Source organism: Myotis brandtii, unplaced genomic scaffold (assembly GCF_000412655.1).
Source record: "Myotis brandtii unplaced genomic scaffold, ASM41265v1 scaffold276, whole genome shotgun sequence".
Lineage (NCBI taxonomy): Eukaryota > Metazoa > Chordata > Mammalia > Chiroptera > Vespertilionidae > Myotis > Myotis brandtii.
The window spans coordinates 562,707-585,477 of record NW_005360509.1 but is presented as its reverse complement, the minus strand read 5'-3'; the positions used below and the strand labels follow the sequence as shown (position 1 = coordinate 585,477).

Sequence of the window (22,771 nt, the reverse complement as noted above, 5' to 3'; positions counted from 1 at the left end):
TCTCTTTTTTTTTTTTTTTCTGGGCCAGCTTTAGCTCTGAGGCCTCGCTGCTGAAAACATCGATACAATGTTGCGGTCCGAGCCCGGCTGAATGGAAGCCCTTTTCTGGGGTTTTGTTTAGCTTCTTATTTGCAACATAGTATATAGTTGCTTAGACTTGCAGATGAGAGGCCGGCAAGTGAGGCGGGGAACGTTGGAGTCTGCAGCAAGCAAGCCTCCCTGCTCGCTTCAGTGCCTGGCTGCCGGCCGCCATCTTGGCTGACAGTTAATTTGCATATACTCACTGATTAGCCAATGAAAAGGGTAGCGGTCGTACGCCAATTACCATGTTTCTCTTTTATTAGTGTAGATGGCATTAGCATGGGTGATAATATCCACTAGAGCAGTGGTTCTCAACCTTCTGGCCCTTTAAATACAGTTCCTCATGTTGTGACCCAACCATAAAATTATTTTCGTTGCTACTTCATAACTGTAATGTTGCTACTGTTATGAATCGTAATGTAAATATCTGATATGCAGAATGGTCTTAGGCGACCCCTGTGAAAGGGTTGTTTGACCGCCAAAGGGGTCGCGACCCACAGGTTGAGAACCGCTGCAGAGGATGTAACAGAAAAGTGGAACAGATTTAAAGGTCACTGATAACAGACAAGTTAAAATACTTTATTTACTATTATTATCTAAATAAATTAGCCACTGAGGGTTATTCATTCATTTAAGGAGATATTAAGTGCCTGCTACATGCCATAGAGTATTCCAGGTGCTAGGAATAAGGCAGTATACCCAACAGAAAGGCCTGACCCCTTGGAGCTTACCTTCTGTTGCCAAAGACAGAATCAACAATCAAATGAGAAGCAGGCTGTAATGTTAGACAGTGATGATGGCAGGAAGATATATAAAGTGGGTGAGGAAGAAAAAGTGATGGGGTGGGAGTGCGATGCTATTTAAGGCAGAGTAGTTCGACATTTGAACAGGATCCTACATGAAGGGAAGCATGAGACATTCTGGGACAATAGCAGGAAGGCAGGTGTGGCTGGAGTGACATGGACAATGAATAGGGTGCAAGAGATCAGACAAGCCAGAGCAAAAGGGTCTGCCTTATATTCTGGGTTAGAGTGAGGACACTGAAAAGTATAGAGAGGGACTGAATCAGTGAGAAAATACGGGGTCGTGTTCTTTGAGAAGCATTTGCTTTTACTGGAAACCAGTAAAGGTCTTGGGCAGGCTCTGCATTGAGGTGGAACTAGAGGTGCCAATGTAGTGATGACATCCATACCTGGCATTGAAAGCCATGGACTAGATGAGGTCCCATAGTGAGTTAGTGTCCTGGGGGAGAGCAGAAGCCTGAGGACTGAGCCCTGGGGAACACAGTATGTAGAGACAAGAAAGCATGAGAAAGGGGCCAAAAAGGAGCAGCTGGGGGAGTAAGAGTAAAGCCAGGAAAAACGCATTGTTCACAGAGGAAGCACGTGAAGGTAGGGAGTCAGTGGCTGTGAGCAGGGCTGGGTGCCTGGAACATTTTCATTGAACAGACAGGAACAGGCCTGACTGAAGTTCAAAGGAGAATGGCAGAGGAAAGAGGGAAATCATAGCTTAAACTATTTTGATGAGTTTTTTATATGAAGGATGGTATAAAAGTGGGTTTGTGGTCAAGCATATATTGTTATTATTGTTTCTGTTTGAGTGATAACGGTGATGTTTCAGTCGAAGGAAAATGTGATAACATAGAGACAGGGTGTAATTATAGGGAAAGGTTCTTGAGTGGCCACATAGGGATAAGCTGGAGGCCAGTGGGGACTGAGTGCTGACAGCAGGGACTCAAGCAGTTTCAGTGGCAGGGGCATGTGTACAGAGGAGGGTGTGCTGGAAGATCAGGGTGGGGGGTGACCAATTTTTCCCTGAGAGCATTTATTTTCTCAGCAAAATAGCAGCAAGATATCAGCTGAGACTAAGAATGGAGCAAGGGATGCAACAGTATTAAATCTAGAGAAAAAAATAAACTGTTCAAATATGCTCATGTTCTCATTTCAAATAATTAAGCTTTCACGATCTTTTTTTTTTTTTTGAATTGGAAACTTTTGTATTTGTAGCCTGTTTTCTTTTTCACCCCATACCCAGGAAATTTATATTATAGTTTGCTAAGAAGATTTAATGAAATAATTACCCTTGACTGTTGGAGAATGCAAATAATAAGCATATCTTTCAAACCAATATTATAGGTTAATCATACTTATTCTCCGTCTACTAATAAAATTGGGGACAATAAATACCCGTTGTGATATAACAATGAGTTTCTCAAAAAAGGAGAAGAAATAGTGTAACTAAACACCATGTTTACTTGTACTGGGTTTCAGACTGTTGGGTTTCATGATATATAAATAAAATAGAACAATAATTTTCTGAAATGGAAATGCAAAATAATTTTTAAAAGGTTACTAAAACTATGGATATTATACTTACTTGGCGATTCAGAAAAAAACATTAAAGATAACAATGTCAATATTAGTAGAGGAAGGTAAATTAACCATCCACCTATCACAGGAAAACATTCAGAAGTGTGCTAGAGTCCTGAAGGACCAGTGAACATGAAAACGATAACAATCCCACCCCACAGAAAAATGTGGTAAGAAAAGAGGGCAAAAGCAATGGACAGTTTTCTAGAGGTCCCTTCCACAGATCTGACAGAGCTTCTGAGCAGTGAGGACAAAAAGTGAAACATGGTATGTTGAGTTTTGCTCAGTATTTAAAAAAAGACTGCAGAGCAGCTGGCAAAGATTTTCTTAGCAAATATGATAAAATGCATTTATCACATGCTGAGCTTTAAACAGGGAAAGAATAGTATGGTGGGTAATTGGATAATTGCACAAGGATCCCAGAACAAGAGGATCTCATGTGTAATATGGGTACAGTTTCAGGGAGACCATAGGTTTGCTGGAAAACGGGATGATTCCACCTGAGATATCTGGATGAAATATCATTTCTCTGGCTGCTGTAAAGGTCTAGAGACAAGACAGTGAGGACTATGTGAATGGTGTTCACCAATATGTGGCTGTAATGACATTTAAACAGGGAATTTATATCATCAGTTATACCATAATTATTTAAATAGACAAAACTAGGCTCTTTTTATAATACTAAATAGCATAAGCCTTCATAAATTGCCAACCTATTTTATTGCCTAGTTTTTAAACTTTGAAAAAAATCAGGAAAATGACACTCTTGATTTATGCAGGAAAAAAAACGAGAGAGGTCCATGTAGATAAGACAGAAGCACTGGATTTTAAGACTAGAACTTTAGGGATTATTGGCTCACTAAAAAATTTGATTTACATGTCACTAAATAGAACTAAGCCTACATCTAACCGATAAATTTATTGTGAGGAACTGAGGGTAATATGGCATCAAAAAGTAATTAATATAAACACTATTTCACTAGACTTTCCTACTACTTTTTTTCATTATTTTTAAGGAAGAAATCAAAACAGACAGACTATCTTCTAAATCTTAATTTTTATATAATTTTGTCTCAAAGATCATTTAGAAAACCTAAAACTACTTTTTTGTTCTGAACCTCCTTTAGCTTGTCTTTTATATAAAAACAGAGGCCTGATGCACGAATTTGTGCAAGAGGCTCTGCCCTCAAAGCCCCAGCATTGTTCAGAAGGTCGTCTGGACGACTGCCCTGATGGTCATTCTGCTGTTTGGTCTCATTAGCATATTAGCTCTTTATTATATAGGATCAGATTTTTTTAAAAATGACTAATTTGGTACTGGATTTATGTAAATGGATTATTCCCACATAATCTAAATGAAAATGCTGCAAAACCACCCTTCTCTCCTCAATCGTTCTCTCTCTCCCTCTCCCTGTGTCTGTAACCGATGCTTGAATGAAATGAAAGAAGCAGGACCTGTGCAGGAGTTTCTTCACTGGTGGCTTTGAATTAGTCTGGATTATAGAATTTAGTGAGAAAGACAAGCCCTTACTGACTGCAAGTGTCAGTGCTGCCCCCAAGGGAGCTCCATGCACAGAGATCCCACAGACTAGACGACCTACATGTTGCCTGATAAAAACAGCAAATAATAATGTTCATCACAGACATAAAGGCAACCACTCAGAGAAGCCTCCCATCACAAGGTGCAACCATCCAGATTCTAGCTCGCCTATGGCTCTGTGGCAGCAAAGGTAGCATGGGCCCCAGGGACTGCCATTTCAGTCCCATCTGGAGCAGCAGGGCAATAGCAGACCAGGCTCTGCCAGGTTAGAGGCCATGGACACAGCAGGATCAGGAGAGTCTGAGAATCAACTAGAGAAAGGAGAGAGGTCCCATGACTGGCATGCAAAGCAGGAAGGACTCAGATATATTTAAACATATAAATTTTCAGGTCCCACAAAATCAGAATTCTGGAGGTAAGCTTGTAAATCTTATTTCTTAAGTATTCCCCATGCAGGTTGGGAACCACTGACGTAGTCTATCCACTTAATTTGGCAAACAAGGAAATAAAGTTTTAGAAGGTTAAATAATCTGTGCTATATAGAAAACCACATTTCAGTTGATAGGACAAGAACTTAAGGTTCCTAAGTTACAGATCTGTATTCTTTCACTCTGCTATGCTGCCCAATAAGCAATTGCTATAACAGAAACTTTTATATGTTCATATACACAAATTTTTTAAAATACATTTTATTGATTTTTTACAGAGAGGAAGAGAGAGGGATAGAGAGTTAGAAACATCGATGAGAGAGAAACATTGATTAGCTGCCTCCTGTACACCTACTGGGGATGTGCCCGCAACCAAGGTACATGCCCTTGACTGGATTCGAACCCAGGACCTTTCAGTCTGCAGGCCGACGCTCTATCCACTGAGCCAAACCAGTCAGGGCTACAATTCCTAGCTCTAAGGGATAGCAAGGGTAGACATGAATGTCAAGGTAGCCAACTACACACAATGAACAGAATAGTCTGGCTGATCCCACCATGCTATCAGCAATGGATGTGGTAAGGACCACATGTGGGAGTCAGAGACCATCACTACTCCCCTAGTCCTCGTGCTCCTCCCAATGGGAGCAGATCCCTGAGCTGGCAATGGTCCTAGTATTTAAAATGAGATGTGGTTTTCATACAGCATGACCTTCTGCTCACCAACACATCACCTAATGCTGAACAGGTGCTGACTGTTCAGTTCAATGACAGTGGGTAACCCCTGTGTTGGGCTTACTGAGACACAGTTTGCAATAACTGTGACTGAAAACATTTTTTGCTTTACTTGCTGAATTTAGAAACTAACCCTAGAATAAGACGTGAGTCCACTGTTGCTGAATTTTCCATGGCTGCCTGGCATTGTATAACATTTGGTCAGAGATATTACACAAGCTGCACATTAAAGAATGAAAACTTGCCTTTTTGCAAATATGATAATATTTTGATTATTATTGCTTTGTAGAGTAATCTGAAGCCAGGAGAGATGGATGGATCTATAGATCTATCATGCTATGAGAAATAAGTCAGATGGAAAAAAGTCAAGAACCATATAATTTCATTCATATCCTATCTAATAAAAGACAAAAAGGGTAATTAACCGTACCTTCGCTATGCTTCCCATTGGCTAATCAGCGCCATATGCAAATTAACCGTCATCAAAGATGGTAGCTAATTTGCATACTGCAGGCAGGGCTGGCCAGCGCCAGACGCCATCCGGGCCCCGTGTGCGGCTCTGGGTGGCTGGGGTTAGGTGGTGCGATTGCATCACCTAAGCCCCGCCCCAGCTGGGACCCCCGTGTGCCGCCTAAGCCCCCACCACCTAAGCCCCGCCCCCAGCCGGGACCACCGTGTGCCACCCAAGCCCCGCTGCCAGCAGCAGGCAAGTGCGGAGGGCGGGCGGCCCTTGGGTGGGCCTGCTCCTGGGATCGCCATGGCAATCCCAGAGCAGGCTAGTGCAGAGGGTGGGCGGCCCCTGGGTGGGCCCACTCCTGGGATCGCCATGGTGATCCCAGAGCAGTCAAGTTCCCTACAGGCAGCACCCAGCAGGGCCTAACCCCGGTCTCTGCAGTGATCCATGAACAGGAAAGCTCAGCCTGCAGGCAGCACCCCACCCTGGCCACAACTCAAGGGAGAGAAAAACACGCAGTGGAGGCCAGGAGCCTGAGAGATCAACACAGAGGGGCGCCTGCTCCAAGCCTCCACGGTGTGGCTGGGGGCAGGCCCCCAGCAGACACACACACTCACACACCCACACACACACAGCGCCTGCTCTGAGACTCCAATGGGGCTGGGCAGGCCCCCAGTGGACACATACACACGCACACACACACACACGCGACGCCTGCTCTGAGCCTCTGCTGCCAGACTGTGGTCGTCAGTAGGACATCCACTGAGGGCTCCCGGACTGAGAGAGGGGCAGGCTGGGCTGAGGGAACCCCCCCCCCCAGTGCACGAATTTTGTGCACCAGGCCACTAGTGTGGTATATAAAACTGAAAGCATTAATGAACAAACAAGACAAGCAAACAAGAAAAACCTCATAGACACAGCTATTAGTTTGGTGGCCACCAATGGAAAAAGGTGATTGGGGAAGGTAATAAAGATAAAGAAGGCAAAATAATAAGCTAGTCAAAGAAAGACAAGTATCACAAGATCTCACTCACATGTGGAATCTACTGAACAAAATAAACTGATGAACAAAATAGATACAGAGACAAAGAAGCATGGGAAAGACTGGTGAATCTCAGAGGGAAGGGAGGAGGAGAGGGGGCAGGAAAAGATTAACCAAAGACCTTGTATGCATATATGCATAACCCATGGACACAGAAAATAGTGCAGTGAAGGCCTGGGGGATGCGGGCGCAGTAGAGGGAGTCAATGAGGGAAACATCTGTAATACTTTCAACAATAAAGATAAATTAAATAAAAGAAGGCAAAATATATGGTTACAGAAGAAGAACTGACTTTGAGTGGTAAATACACAATGCAACATACAGATGATGTATTATAGAACTGTACACTTGAAACCTATATAATTTTATTAACCAATGTCATCCAAATAAATTTAACTAAAAAAAAATGAAAACTAAAAACTGTATTTATTTTTTTTAAACGTACTTTTGATTTCAGAGAGGAAGGGAGAGGGAAAGAGAGTGAGAAATATCAATGATAGAGAATCACTGATTAGCTGCCTCCTGCACGCCCCCTAGTAGGGATTGAGCCTGCAACCAGGGCATGTGCCCTGATGGGGAATCTAACCCTGACCTCCTGGTTCATAGGTTAATACTCAACCATTGAGCCACACCAGCTGGGTGAAAACTATTTCTTTTACTCTGTTTTACAATTCCTTAGGTCATAAACAATTTTAATAGTCAGGAAAACAGTCGAGGAAAGGAGCATTATGAAGAATTTATGATCCTTAAAGGGGAAGGATGTCTTGAAAGGGAAGGTCAGTAATGCAGAAGGTATGCATTACTGGGATGTAATGCCAGTATGATATGCTATCAGCACCGTGCCTCTCACCATTAATGGATTTTAACTATTTGATGATCATAGAAATAACATTACATATAGATAACATTTCTGAAGGAACGATACAAGTAAAATTAGAAGTAGTCTAAAGAATGCTCCATGGCGGGTGAGATGGAGCAGAAGACATTCAAATATAGCAGGGGGAGGCTGGTCCATGTAGCTCTGGCTTTGCATCTGCAGCTGCTAGGGTGAGGAGCTCTTAAATATGTCGACCTGTGAGCAGATCATGAGAAAGATCTATACTCACCGGTGCTGGATGCACAGGTGCAGAGAGCTGTTAGCCCAAAGACTTGTGCAGATTATTCTGCCATCGTTATCTTATGTGTTGAAGTGAAACTCATTGCTTTGCTCAGAAAGAAATTCTAATTTTTACTTTTTGGTTTGAAATAAATGGCAAAGCATGAATGCTGCTGTCCACAATCTGGCCAGATGTGACTCATTGACTGGGACAGGATAATAATCTCTTTCAGCTTACTGTCAAACTACTGAGTCAGTCCATGACTTTGAGAAGTTAGTGTGTATTTGTTCTAAATGTCTGTAACTTTGCACAGAGCTGTACCTTGTTAACATACAACCTACCAATGTCGGTAATGGGAGGACTAATACCCACCCACCTTGTTACATTCCATCTCCACCGAACAGCAGCGAGCAAAGTCATCTAGCTATGATGGGAAAATAACCTGTAAAATCATTCTGAGCTGCCACTAGGATTTCAAAGATTAAGTTTTAGAACCAAGTAAATGAGTTCTGCCTTCACACCTCCAGAAGGCAGAGCACACAGGATAAGACTTCAACAAGGACCATTTAAAACATAATATCATTTAGACTGTAAGTACATTTTGAAATGTATTATTTTTCCTTGATATCTCTAGCATGCAAATCTGTAATTAGGGACTTCTAAAATAGCTAACTTTTTTAAAAAACACAATGCACTGTAATTGTCTATTAAGTCAATGACTACTTAGGGACTCTTAAAACACTGCTGATTACTTGCTTGCTGTATTTTGGAAGAACAAGTACTAAGATTCCTTATAAAATCGTCTTTAAAACAGAGTAAAATTGAAAATGTGTTGTTACTTAAGTTAACAATCTCCATTTTTTTTCCTCTGAATGACATCTATCCATCATAGTTTCATTCCACATCTAGGCTATAATTGCATTAACTCTTACTTTATAATCTAAGTGAATTTCCATCTCTGATGAAATAAAACTTCTCTAATTCAACAGGACCCCAAATGCTCATCAAAGAGGGTTTTATTCATTATTCATTACTTAATGTAGATTAATGAATTTCATCTCACTTAACAGGATAAACAATGTATTAGGCCATATGGTGCATTTACAAGTCATTCTGTTATGCATCTGCTGTGTAATGAAACAAATGAGATAAAAATTCACTATATCTTTTTATCAGTTATGTTCTATTTTGCTTGTTTAACAGTTAAATAAATTAGCCTGTTCTTAAGGTCTTTATTTATTTATTTATTTATTTTTAATTAAATCTTTATTGTTCAGGTTACATTTGTTCCTCTTTTTTTCCCCCCCATAACTCCCCTCCTCCCAGTTCCCACCCCACCCTCCGCCCTCACTCCCCACCCACTGTCCTCATCCATAGGTGCACGATTTTTGTCCAGTTTCTTCCCGCATCTCCCATTCCCCTTTCCCCCCCAAGAATAGTCAGTCCATTCCCTTTCTATGTCCCTGATTCATTATAATCACCAGTTCATTCTGTACATCAGATTATTTATTCACTTGATTCTTAGATTCACTTGTTGATAGATGCATGTTTGTTGTTCACAATTTGTATCTTTACCTTTTTCTTCTTCCTCCTCTTAAAGGATACCTTTCAGCATTTCGTATAATACTGGTTTAGTGGTGATGAACTCCTTTAGCTTTTCCTTATCTGTGAAGCTCTTTATCTGACCTTCAATTCTGAATGATAGCTTTGCTGGATAAAGTATTCTTGGTTGTAGGTTCTTGGTATTCAGCACTTTGAATATTTCTTGCCATTCCCTTCTGGCCTGCCAAGTTTCTGTTGAGAAATCAGCTGACAGTCGTATGGGTATTCCCTTGTAGGTAATTGAGTCTCTTTCTCTTGCTGCTTTTAAGATTCTCTCTTTGTCTTTTGCTCTTGGCATTTTAATTATGATGTGTCTTGGTGTGGTCCTCTTTGGATTCCTTTTGTTTGGGGTTCTCTGCGCTTCTTGGACCTGTAAGTCCATTTCTTTCACCAGGTGGGGGAAGTTTTCTGCCATTATTTCTTCAAATAGGTTTTCAATATCTTGCTGTCTCTCATCTTCTGGCACCCCTATTATTCTGATGTTGGTACGCTTGAAGCTGTCCCAGAGGCTCCTTACACTATCTTCGTATTTTCGGATTCTTTTTTCATTTTGCTTTTCCGGTTGGGTGTTTTTTGCTTCTTCGCATTTCAAATCTTTGGCTTGATTCTTGCGCTCCTCTGGTCTGCTATTGGGTGTAATATTCTTTATTTCAGACCGTGTATGCTTAATTTCTAGTTGTTTCTTTATCATAGCATTGAGGGTCTCATTAGTTTTCGTGAGGCTCTCCAGAAGTTTATTGCAAGCCCTCAAAATTGCGTTTTTTAGCTCTATATCGTCCATTTCTGTCATGTTTTTTTGTCTCCGCATTTTTTATGCTTTCTTGGTGCACCCCCTAGTGGTCTTTGTGCGCAGTCTTGTTCTAGTTGAGCCTTGATTGTTGTAGTTAATACTAGAGGGATTTGACCACCAGGCCGACTGGCTGTGTGAATCAGCTGTGTCTGCCGCGGAAAACTTCTGTCCTCTGGGGAGGTGCTAATCTAGCCTTTGCCTGAGGCGATCTGGCAAATGGCTCTGCGCAGGGCTTGGGCGGGGCGGGCTCAACAGGGCGGGCGGAGGGAGCGGTTATGGCCCCTCTCAGTCCCGTTCCCAGAGGCTCTGCTTCTCAGAACCCCAGGAACCGCTGCAAACCTCGGAGGGAAAGCTGCCTTCCAACTGATGCCAGACACTCCCACTTCTCCCGTTTGAGTCCCCAGCGATTCGCCCGTATCTGGAGCTCAGAGTCTGAGACTCCCCCCTGACCGAAAACGACAACCGCGCTCTCAGCCACCAGCCCGCTTTGCGCGCGCACCTCCGCACCTGAGTTTTTTCCACACTGCGCCTCCTCTGAGCCTCGGTGTGCTGTTATTTTTCCTTCTAGTTGAAGAGTCTCTCCTCAGCCAGCCTTCCTGCGGTTCTGGGTGATGTCCGTTCCGTCTTTTAGTTGTATTTTTGAAGTGGTTGTTTGCGGCAGCAGTCTGCGGTGTTTACCTATGCCGCCATCTTGGTCTCCTCTTAAGGTCTTTATTTATAAAGGCTATGCATATTATACTTTGTATTACTATTTCACTAATATATACTTTAATTTCATAATAATGCTTCATTTAATCTACTTTGTAATCAAGCATCATAATTAGTTCTAAATACAAATCACAAATAAACTAGAGAGAGAACAATGACCAGGTTATTTAGACATGCAAGCCACTAGAAAATTTCCTTTTTCTGCCAGCCAACTTTTTATTAATGAAACTAGGGGCCCGGTGCACAAAAATTTGTGCACTGGGGAGGGGGTTCCCTCAGCCCAGCTTGCCCCCTATCACATACTGGGAGCCCTAGGGGAGTCCTACTACCCTGCTCCCTGCTCCCCTTGGGGAGTGGGCCTAAGCCACAGTCTGGCCACCCTTTGTGGGAGTCGAACAGGCTGATCAGGGGAAGGCACCAGCCCCATCACCACCCTGTTGCAGCCACTGCAAGTCAACAATTGCTGGCTGGCTCCACCCTGGTTCCCCGCCTCTGCCGCCATCAACAATCCTTGGCTGGCTCCTCCCTGGCCCAGGCCTAAAGCCTCTGCTGGAGGCTTTAGGCCTGGGCCGGGGCACCCCCAGCTCCCGCCGCCGCCAATTGCTGGTTGGCTCCTCCCAGGCCCAGGCCTAAAGCCTCTGCTGGAGGCTTTAGGCCTGGGCCGGGGCACCCCCAGCTCCCGCCGCCGCCAATTGCTGGTTGGCTCCTCCCAGGCCCAGGCCTAAAGCCTCTGCTGGAGGCTTTAGGCCTGGGCCGGGGCACCCCCAGCTCCCGCCGCCGCCAATTGCTGGTTGGCTCCTCCCAGGCCCAGGCCTAAAGCCTCTGCTGGAGGCTTTAGGCCTGGGCCGGGGCACCCCCAGCTCCCGCCGCCGCCAATTGCTGGTTGGCTCCTCCCAGGCCCAGGCCTAAAGCCTCTGCTGGAGGCTTTAGGCCTGGGCCGGGGCACCCCCAGCTCCCGCCGCCGCCAATTGCTGGTTGGCTCCTCCCAGGCCCAGGCCTAAAGCCTCTGCTGGAGGCTTTAGGCCTGGGCCGGGGCACCCCCAGCTCCCGCCGCCGCCAATTGCTGGTTGGCTCCTCCCAGGCCCAGGCCTAAAGCCTCTGCTGGAGGCTTTAGGCCTGGGCCGGGGCACCCCCAGCTCCCGCCGCCGCCAATTGCTGTTGACTCCTCCCCGGGGCACCCCCAGCTCCCGCCGCCGCTGCTCGCTGGTTGGCTCCTCCCTGACCCAGGCCTAAAGCCTCAGGCCGAGGTTTTAGGCCTGGGCCTGGCACCCCCAGCTCGCTGCCGCTGCCTCCACCGCCGCAGCTGCTGCTGCTGCTGCCGAAGATCGATGGCTGGCTCCTCCCCGGCCTAGGCCTAAAGCCTCAGTCTGTGGCTTGGAGCGGACATATGCAAATTAGCCGCCATCTTGGTTGTCAGTTAATTTGCATATACTCACTGATTAGCCAATGAAAAGGGTAGCGGTCGTACGCCAATTACCATGTTTCTCTTTTATTAGTGTAGATGTTCCTTTGTTAGTAATGAGAAGTGTTTGGCCCATGTCTTTACCACTAGTCCTGACTAGACTAATTCCATAGCTACAACTAAATAATTCACTTCATAAAGGTTGTAGGTGGGAACCCAATTCGGCCACTAGAGATGCATGTTTTGGCATGAGTGATTAACCAATCCTTAGAGAGAGAAATGGATATAAAAAATATTTATTGGAAGCCAAACACTAGAGAAATGATGACAGATGCAATACTCATCGACCCTCCACTCATGAAGCCTACAGTCTCATAAGCACTACTGATAAAAAGCTGGGAAATAGATGATTAAAGTAATACTTACATATTGTGAGAAAAGGAAGTTGTGAAATGTAATATAATAGTGGTGGCTGTTTTTAGATAATGTGGCCCAGGAAGGCCTTCCTCAGAAGAAACTATTTGAGATGAATTCTACAGAGTGAGAAAAAATCCTCCATTCTACAGGGTGAGAGAGAATCCCCCATTCTACAGGGTGAGAGAGAGTCCCCCACTCTACAGGGTGAGAGAGAGTCCCCCACTCTACAGGATGAGAGAGAGTCCCCCACTCTACAGGGTGAGAGAGAGTCCCCCACTCTACAGGTTAGAGAGAATCCCCCACTCTACAGGATGAGAGAGAATCCCCCACTCTACAGGGTGAGAGAGAGTCCCCCACTCTACAGGATGAGAGAGAGTCCCCCACTCTACAGGGTGAGAGAGAATCCCCCACTCTACAGGGTGAGAGAGAATCGCCCACTCTACAGGGTGAGAGAGAATCCCCCACTCTACAGGGTGAGAGAGAGAGTCCTCCATTTTGAACAGAGAAGATAGAGGTGCTACCCTTTCTGGAAGCCCAGGCTTGGCACTACCATAGGCTTCTCCAAGGCTGGAACCTCACACCAGCTGGGTCACCCACTTTCCTGTCTAAAGAAGGGGTGACAGAGAGGGAAGCCCCACATGATTATAAAAGTATTAACACACAGTAGGGTTCAGGCAAACCAGAAATGCATTCTAACTACGGCCCTGGACCACCTTTGTCCCCACAAGCTGGGCAAACTCCGAGTCTCCAGGGACCTGATGAGCTCAGAGGACTGTGTCACTTTTATGTTTGACACCCACATCTTTGGTGTCTCCCAAAAATAAAGCACTTTTTCTAGGTTGGTTCACACTTTTCGAGAATATGAATCAAACCCTCTCTCCTACATCTACTTATTTTTATACCTCAGCTGAGAGAGCAGTCTGCTCCTCTCAAGTTTGTGGTGGTTGATATTCATGGCACAAACGGTGAGGCAAGCCTCCTCTGACAACTGGTCACCTTCAGGGGGGCTCTCCCTGGAGGGCTCAGCAGCCCACTATGTCACTCCACACCCCCATCAGCTCTTGTCATTTTATGTTTGTTCTTTGTCATTTCAGAAAAAAAACACTTTATACATACCTATGAGAAAAGTCAGTTACCAAGTGGCTCATCCAAGTCTACACTTAATTCAAAAACTGTTTCCTGGTTTGGTTTGGTTTTCTTTTTTGTCTCCAGCTATATTTCCCTTATTAGAGGTATTGGGACCTATCATAACTTTATTTTATTACTCTATCCCTACCTGAAAACATTAACAAAACATTTCCATGCAGTCAGATATTTTATTCTTTTTAAATATCATTTCTAAAAGTGTTTGTAAAACAAGGGCTGAAGGAGTAGGTAGGGGGAAATAATATAGACAGATTACATTTATAAAATGCAGGAGGTTACGTAAATAACAAGCAAATTGGACAAATATTCACTGAGAGCCTACGCTGTGTGGGGAGCACAGGCTGAGCCACGCAACCCATGGCAGGAAGTGGTGGGTCACCAGCAACATGAGGTGTCCGTCACCATGAGAAGTATTCTAGTAAGGGAGAAGGATGAGAACAGAAACAAATAAGCTTATCATCTCATGTCAGCCTGTGAGAACTGTCATTAAGAAACACAAAGGCAGCTAACAGAGCTAAAGAATGGCAAGGCTGCCCTGACTGGTTTGGCTCAGTGGATAGAGAGTCGGCCTGCAGACACAAGGGCCCCAGGTTCGATTCCGGTCAAGGGCATGTACCTTGGTTGCAGGCACATCCCCAGTAAGGGGTGTGCAGGAGGCAGCTGATCGATGTTTCTCTCTCATCGATGTTTCTAACTCTCTATCCCTCTCCCTTCCTCTCTGTAAAAAAATCAATAAAATATATTAAAAAAAAGAAAAGAATGGCAAGGCTGTTGTCTTGTAAACAGCTCAACAGAGAAGACATCTCTGGGAGGGACCCTCAGAACAAGCCTTGGGAGCACAGGGGGCACAGATTCCAAGTCAAGGGCACAACAGGAGCAGACGTGGATGCATGCTGTTATGCAGGGAAGAGCCCTGAGTGAGCAAGGACAAGAATACAAAACTCTGTTAGGAGCTCCCACGGGTCAAATTGCAGAGGGCCTGTGAGTGAGAGGAAGAGCTGTGGAACAAACTCTGTGTGAGCCAAGAAGCCTTTGGAGGGTTCTGGGCACAAGAGTGGCCAATAAATAAATAAGTAAATATATAACAAAACAAGGAGAGGACAAAATACTGTAGGATGATAAGGATAAAGAGAAACTCATCTCCTCAAGGACATCAGACAAAGTTTTGGAGACCATGTGACTCTTGACTGCAAATGATTTCACCTTGTTGGCCCAAGGCTAGAAGGATGGGAAGATACATCCTGCCCAGAGGCAGAGCAGCCTTCTGTATGGTCTGAGAAGCAAGGCAAAAGGAGACCCAACGAAAGTGCACTGCCTAAAACAGGAACAAAGAAATGGTAAATTGTGCTTAACAGAGAAGGCTATCAGAACTGGTTAAATCCATCTGATTTGACAACTAGAAAGCTACTAAACAATTCAGTGAGAATAATTTTATTTTGCTGGTGGTATATTTATAATTGTGATATTGTTATCTATAATAAAAAATATTTATACCCATCCTGGCTCAGAACTCCTAAAATTCTTGAATTTCCTGTGTTGAGAATAATAAGTGTCTTTTGTATGTTAATGAGATGATGATTTTTGGAAAGCTCTTAAGATGAGGGTGGGTTGCCTGTGGAGCCAACCATGTAATTACAGGGTTGGAAACTTCAGTCCCATCCTAGACCACTGGGGAGGGGAGAGGGGCTGGACACAGTTCAATCTCCAGTGGACAATAATTGAATCAATCATACCTATGTAATAAAGGATCCATAAAAACCCAGGAGGACAGGGTTGGAACACTTCTGGGTTAGTACATCGGAATGTATCCATGTGCCACCATGCTGGGACATGACAGAACATCACCCTGTATATTACTTCATAACTAGTTTCCTGAATTCTATGTGCTGCTCAAGCACCTTAATTGAACTCAAGGTGGGGGTCATGGAAACCTATGATGTATAGTCAGTTTTTTACAAGCAGAGTTAACAACTTGAACTTTTGACTGACATCTGAAGTGGGGACAGTCTTGTGGGACTGAGCCCTTCACCTATGGAGTCTGATGCTATTTTCAGGTAGACACTGTCAGAATGGACTGAATTGTAGGACATCCAATTGGTGTCAGAGAATTGCTTGGTGTGAGGAAAAACCCCACATATGGAATTGGGTACAAATTTGCAGTGATATATTCAGGATTTTTAAATAAAAGAACAGCATAGTTCTTAGTTTAATGGGGCTTATAGGATCTACTTATCCTAAGCTTAAGTCAATAATTCTAAATGTTTTGAACTGTCCTAAATGTTATTCAATATTTGCTCAGAGATCAGCAACCCTTCATGGATAGTGTGATTATAACAAGTACCTAGGAAAAGGCCATACTGGTTGTGTAAGTTCTAGAAAATAAAGTCAACTCCCAATTTTCTGGATCAATGAAGAGAAACGGTGGCATGGGAAGCAAATGTTCCTGCACTCTTCACCCAGCCCTGCTATTTACTGAGGGGCCACTGTGTCTCTAATAACCAAAAGCAGCCATTAAGGCACTTAATGTCACAAGCCTGCAAGTCCCAGAGGTAAAGTAACTTGCACAAAGGCATGGAGTCAGTCAGGGCAGAACAGAATTTAAATCCAACTTTTTCTAACTCCAAAGTCGATCATATCTAAGCTTGGTTAATTTCCAAAGCAAGAGCTACTGGCCATCCACTGCCCAATGGAGTAGGTAATCTGTGGGAGTATAACTAACAATAAAGGAAAAGAAATGAGCTCTATTTAAAGAAATTTAACATCAAATGTGACTGGGATTACAGTTTCCCAATGATATGACTAAAAAGATTGCCCCCCAAAATCAAGTAGATGACCAAGTTAAGCATGGCTTTTTTGCTTTTGATGTTTTTATATATTTTTTAAAATAGATTTTTATTGATTTCAGAGAGGAAGGGAGAAGGATAGAGAGATAGAAACATCAATGATGAGAGAGAATCTGATCAGCTGCTTCCTGCATGCCCCCTACTGGGGATTGAGCTTGCAACCCAGGCATGTGCCCTTGACCGGAATCTATCCTGGGAACCTTTAGTCCACAGGCAGAAGATCTATCCACAGAGCCAAACCAGCTGGGGCATCTACACTAATAAAAGAGAAACATGCAAATTGGTGTCACTCCGCTATGCCCACCAGCCAATCAGATCAACTATGCTAATTTACCCAACAAAGATGGTGGTTAATTTGCATACACAGGCATGGAGTGAAGACTGAAGTCTGAAGACTGAAGACTGAAGACTGGAGACTGAAGACTGAAGCCAAGCCTCGCTGCGGCTGGACCAAAGGCCTGGGTCCAGGGTGCCAGAGGAAAACCAGTGCCAGCAGCCAGGGGAAGGAAGGCCTATTGTGCGAATCTTCGTGCAACGGGCTTCTAGTTTTTATATATTTGTAAAGACACTCATGGAATGCAAAGCATGACAGAAAGATCTTAACAACTTAATAGTGCTACATCTTAAGTATTTAATTCGGATTCTAAGTGTAGAAAAAGTCCACCATGAAGGGCTATACATTAGAGAAACAAATTATGCCTTCATGGTACAAGAAAAGGAAAGTTTCTTCTGGCAGAGGAATACAGGGCAACTGCAGGTGAGCATCTGTGGCTGAGAATGGCAGCTAGGGGTCACCTGGCCATACAAACTGATGCTCTTCCCAGATGAATGAGAACATTCAAATTTTCATGCTCAAAAGGCTTTCATGATCACCAGTTATTGTTTTGAGAACTTCTATATTAGGCCTTAGTGACTGAATATTATAAATTATTGAATATTATAATTATGGAGAAAATGAGGTATGATTTCGGTTTTGCACAGACTATTATAAGGAAGAAACGACAAAAACAGGAACTTGTTACAACAGTCAATGCTAGACTTTCAAACTTGGTTTTGTTGTAGTACCTAGACTAACCATTTTTTTCTACTTTCCAGTGGGAAAATTTTTCAGTAACAAATTTTGGAGCAGAACTCTATTTATGTGTGTGGTTTTGTGTATTTTTGCACAAATGGTATATATTGAACCATATTATGTCTTGAAGTCTAGGTATTTAAACATTAATAAGACTACTGGTGAACATATGAATAGTTATAAACCATAGGGTTAACTGAACAACCTATAATAAGCCATATTAATAATGATTAATCTAAACAAATTTATAACAAAAAAGCAAGCGCATGACCAACTGAAGACAGCCAATTACAAGTTATCTTCCCCCCAAATTATAGGGATTCCAATCCCCTGAGTGTGAGTACTCAAAACAGAAATCTTGTAATATTGCTAACACATGAAACTTCAGAAAAAAACTGAAGTAAAATATTTTGGAAACTCCACTCAGATACTAATTTTAGCACAATTTTGAATGTTGTAATCCTTAATATTTTACAGTTGTATATAAAAATGAAAATCTATAGAATGTTATGCAATTTGATGAAAGCAGCTAGCATTAATTGAGCACATACTATGGGTCAGGTAGTCTTTAAGATGTTATGCATATATTTACCCTATTTCATTATTATAAATACTGGAGGCCTGGTGCACAAAATTTGTGCACTGGAGGGGGGGTGTCCTTCAGTGTGAGAGGGTGCAGGCTAGGCCAAGGGACCCCACCGGTGCAGGATCAGGGATGGGTAGGGATGTGGGAGGTTGGCCAGCCAGGGAGGGACCACGGGAGAACTCCAGGGCATGTCCAGCCCGTCTTGTTCAGTCCCCATCAGCCAAACCCCAGCAGCAAGCTAACCTACCAGTTGGAGCATCTGCCCCCTGGTGGTCAGTGCACGTCATAGCCATTGATTGAGTGGCCTTAGCATGTCATTAGCATATTATTCTTTGATTGGTTGAAAGGAGGACTGGACACTTAGCATATTAGACTTTTATTACATAGGATATGAAATAGACATACTAATATCACCTTCATTTTATAGGTGAGGCACAGAGAGGCACACGCTCAGCAAGCAGTAAAACTAACATTCAAACCCAAGAATTCAGACTCCACACTTCACACTTTTAATGACTAGGCTATGTTGCCTCCACAACTTGAATTTTTAGATTCATTCTAGGCTATTCAGGATGATCTGTGCAACTCATCCATACACTCATTTCTAACTATGATAAGGGTGCAAATAGTGCAATGGTGTTGGAAGGGAGGAGTGCAGGTCAAAGATGGATTCTAGAGAAATTAAAAAAGAGTATCAGCAAGAAGTAATGACTGGTTGTATGTGTGGGGTGATGAAGGGGTAAGGATGGGGCAGAGACCAGAATGACTTTGAATAAGAAGTAGGAGATTTGGAAGCAAGTAGGAACAACAACAGAAAAACAAGTTTTTGGTTTGGGATGATATTCACATTTGAGATAAGCATCCATAGGCTTCAGGACACTTATGAGACATTCAGGTCAAAAAGTCCATTAAGCAGCTTGGCAAAGGAACAGGCAATGAGTAAAGAGAGCTGCCCCTATACCTGAAATGCTGATCCATCTCTACCTCTGTTGAAATCATTCCTACTTAAGAAAGTTACTGGAATGAGAGACTGAGGTGTGCATGTGGGTATGGGGGAGGGGATAACATAAAGTGAGACCATTTCCCCAGCATGCTGGGGTATGAAATCTGGGAAAATACCAAGCAGGGAAAAAGAAACCACAAAGCACAAATGCTTATACTCTTCTCCCAGCATGGTACTGAGCATGACTCCCTGCGTTACACTCTGTGTACAGACCCTGTGCTTGACAAAGCACTGCAACTTACATAAGGACCTGTACCGTATTGGCTTTGTGGCTTTGGAAGAACCTAGCAAATGTAAAAATGCTTGCCATATTTTCAGGGACTCTTCTCATTTCTATAAGAAGTTAAGGAATTCTTTCAAAAATGTAGTCCTTTTGGAATTAAGGTTCAAGCATCATTGGGTTGGCTCAATGTAAGATATCTTCATTAACAGAAAAACTTGCTAGCTTCATCCCAAGAAGCCAAAAGGAGAGCAACAGAAGCAGTGAGCAAACAAAACACACAACAGTGCAGCTGCTTGCACATTGGCCTAAAACTGGTTGCTAGTCACGGCAGCCTATTCTGATCAGAAGAATCCTTCAGACAAAAGAATAAGCTATTTTGGTTTAAGGTTCATTAGAATTTAGAGTGGTTATTTTCCTCCTTAACTTTAAGTAGCTTGAAAGACAGAAATAGTAAACATAGCAATAAAAGAGAGGTTGTATAAAATTTTTACAACTATTTTTAATTGCTGAAATTTAAAATATTTGTTTTTTCTAAAACATTTTAAAATCTATTCTATAAATGAAATTAAGATGGAATTTTTAAAAAACAAAACATACTTCAGTTAAAAGCAATGGTCAAAATTAGATGGATTTAAGCCTGGCTGTTTTCCAAACTAAAATATAAAAAATGAAGATACTTTTATTTATTTATTTATTTATTTATTTATTTATCCAATACATATATATTTTTTATTCAGAGAGGAAAAGAAAGAGAGAGAGAGAGAGAGAGAGAGAGAGAGAGAGAGAGAGAGAGAAACATCAATGATGAGAGAATCATTGATTGGCTGCCTCCTGCACAGCCCACACTGGGGATTGAGCCTGCAACCTGGGAATGTACCCTGACGGGGAATTGAACCATGACCTCCTGGTTTATAGGTCGATACTCAACCACTGAGCCAAGCCAGCTGGACTGAAGATTCTTTTAGATAATACCATCAAAAGACTTTCTTAATGATTATAACTTTTCATTTATATGAAGCATGAAGCTTAATTGCCAGTAAATGGCTTTCAGTGTATCTCTAGTGATGATTAATCAATTCACCTATCTATATTTAGCTTTCAAGTATTTATAATGACATGGAAAAAAACAGCAGTAAGGTAGGAATTCAGACTAAGTATTTTAAAAGCAATAACAAAGACAAAATACTCACGATATGGCACTTCTAGTGGATGCCCTGTTACGTCACACCATCCAATTGGGTGAATGTCAGGGCTGTCTACATCCATCCAATAGTCGTATTTGTGGTCCCAGCCATCAAAATGGACCTGTTGAATAATTAGTATTTAGTAATTAATTTCACTATCCCCAATATCAAAGTATTGGAAAAAAGATATCCAAAATTGAGAACGAAATTTTATTAAACACACATTAGAGCTGAAACTGTATTTAAAATGTACTATAAAATAGCCTTCTACTCTAGCAACCAAAGGCTATTGAGCCTTTCCCCTCCCCCCCCCCAAGAATTTAAAGAAATTGGTAAAAAAAAATCTATCAGGATTGATTAGAACTTAAAGAAATAAGATCAATCCATTTTACCAACTAAGAAATATTGTAAGCATATTCTCTGTGCTGGTAGCCACTGAAAGAACCATGTCAGCATCATCAATAAGAGTCACCACCTGACATCAGTAACAAGCCATATGCAGACGGGAGGTGAATAGATTAGAATAAAAGGAAGCAATGCATTTCAAAATCCTAAAAAATTGGAACAATGGAGGCAAAGAGAGCTGATAAAATGTGCTACTGAGGTAGAAGGATTGGTAGCTATCTAATAGCTATTATAAAACCATGTGTAAGCTTTCAGAAAACCCGAGGAAGAGATTGGGCCCAGGTCCACCAATCTTTTTGGTTATCCATGTATGCATCTTACCTATAAAATACACATGACACATACACAGGCACACATACACACACACATACACACACACACACCCATGACACATACATACAAGTCTGAGAATAAGATTAAAATAAAGTCCAATTTGTGAAACAAAAAATCAGTACTTATTTTCTTTTCACTTTTATTTTTTTAAAATATATTTTATTGATTTTTTACAGAGAGGAAGGGAGGGGGATAGAGAGTTAGAAACATCGATCAGCTGCCTCCTGCACACTCCCTACTGGGGATGTGCCCGCAACCAAGGTACATGCCCGTGACTGGAATTGAACCTGGGACCCTTCAGTCCGCAGGCCGACGCTCCATCCACTGAGCCAAACTGGCTAGGGCTCTTTTCACTTAAAAAAAAACTTTATTGTTGAGATTATTACAGATGTTCCTCTTTGTTCCTCCCATAACTCCCCTCCACCGGGTTCTCACCCCACCCAGGCCCTCACCACCCTATTGTCTGTGTCCATAGGTAATGCATACATGCATATAAGATCTTTGTCTAATCTCTTCTTGCACCCCCCACATCCTCTTCCCTCTGAGAATCATCAGTCTGTTCCATTTCCATGGCCCTGATTCTATTATATTCGCCAGTTTATTCTGTTCATCCGATATTTTATTCATTTGATTTTTAGATTCACTTGTTGATAGATATGTATTTGTTGTCACTTTGTTGTTCATATTTTTTATCTTTACCCTTTTCTTCTTCCTCTTCTTAAAGAATACCCTTCAACATTTCATATAATACTGGTTTGGTGGTGATGAACTCCTTTAGCTTTTTCTTGTCTGTGAAGCTCTTTATCTGACCTTCAATTCTACATGATAGCTTTGCTGGGTAGAGTAATCTTGGTTGTAGGTTCTTGCTATTCATCACTTTGAATATTTCTTGCCACTCCCTTCTGGCCTGCATAGTTTCTGTTGAGAAATCAGCTGACAGTCATATGGGCACTCCCCTGTAGGTAACTAACTTCTTTTGCTGCTTTTAAGATTCTCTCTTTGTCTTTTGCCCTTGGCATTTTAATTATGATGTGTCTTGATGTGGTCCTCTTTGGATTCCTCTTGTTTGGGGTTATCTGTGCTTCTTGGACTTGTAAGCCTATTTCTTTCACCAGATAGGGGAAGTTTTCTGTCATTATTTCTTCCAATAGGTTTTCAGTATCTTGCTTTCTCTCTTCTTCTGGTACCCCCATAATTCGGATGTTGGTACGCTTGAAGTGTTCCCAGAGGCTCTTTACACTATCTTCATATTTTTGGATTCTTTTTTCTTTTTTTTCTTCTGGTTGGTTGTTTTTTGCTTCCTCACATTTCAAA

The 22,771-nt window shown here is 42.5% G+C and overlaps 1 protein-coding gene across 1 annotated transcript in view; it reads right to left on the bottom strand.

Annotated features, from left to right (window-relative positions):
* The window catches only part of L3MBTL4 (l(3)mbt-like 4 (Drosophila)), a 259,747-nt gene that overhangs the window by 124,678 nt on the left and 112,298 nt on the right, over positions 1 to 22,771 (bottom strand). Inside the window, exon 12 of the mRNA XM_005868713.2 lies at positions 20,726 to 20,840. Within this exon, the coding sequence (XP_005868775.1) occupies positions 20,726 to 20,840 (115 nt within the window). The remainder of the gene's footprint in view (positions 1 to 20,725; positions 20,841 to 22,771) is intronic.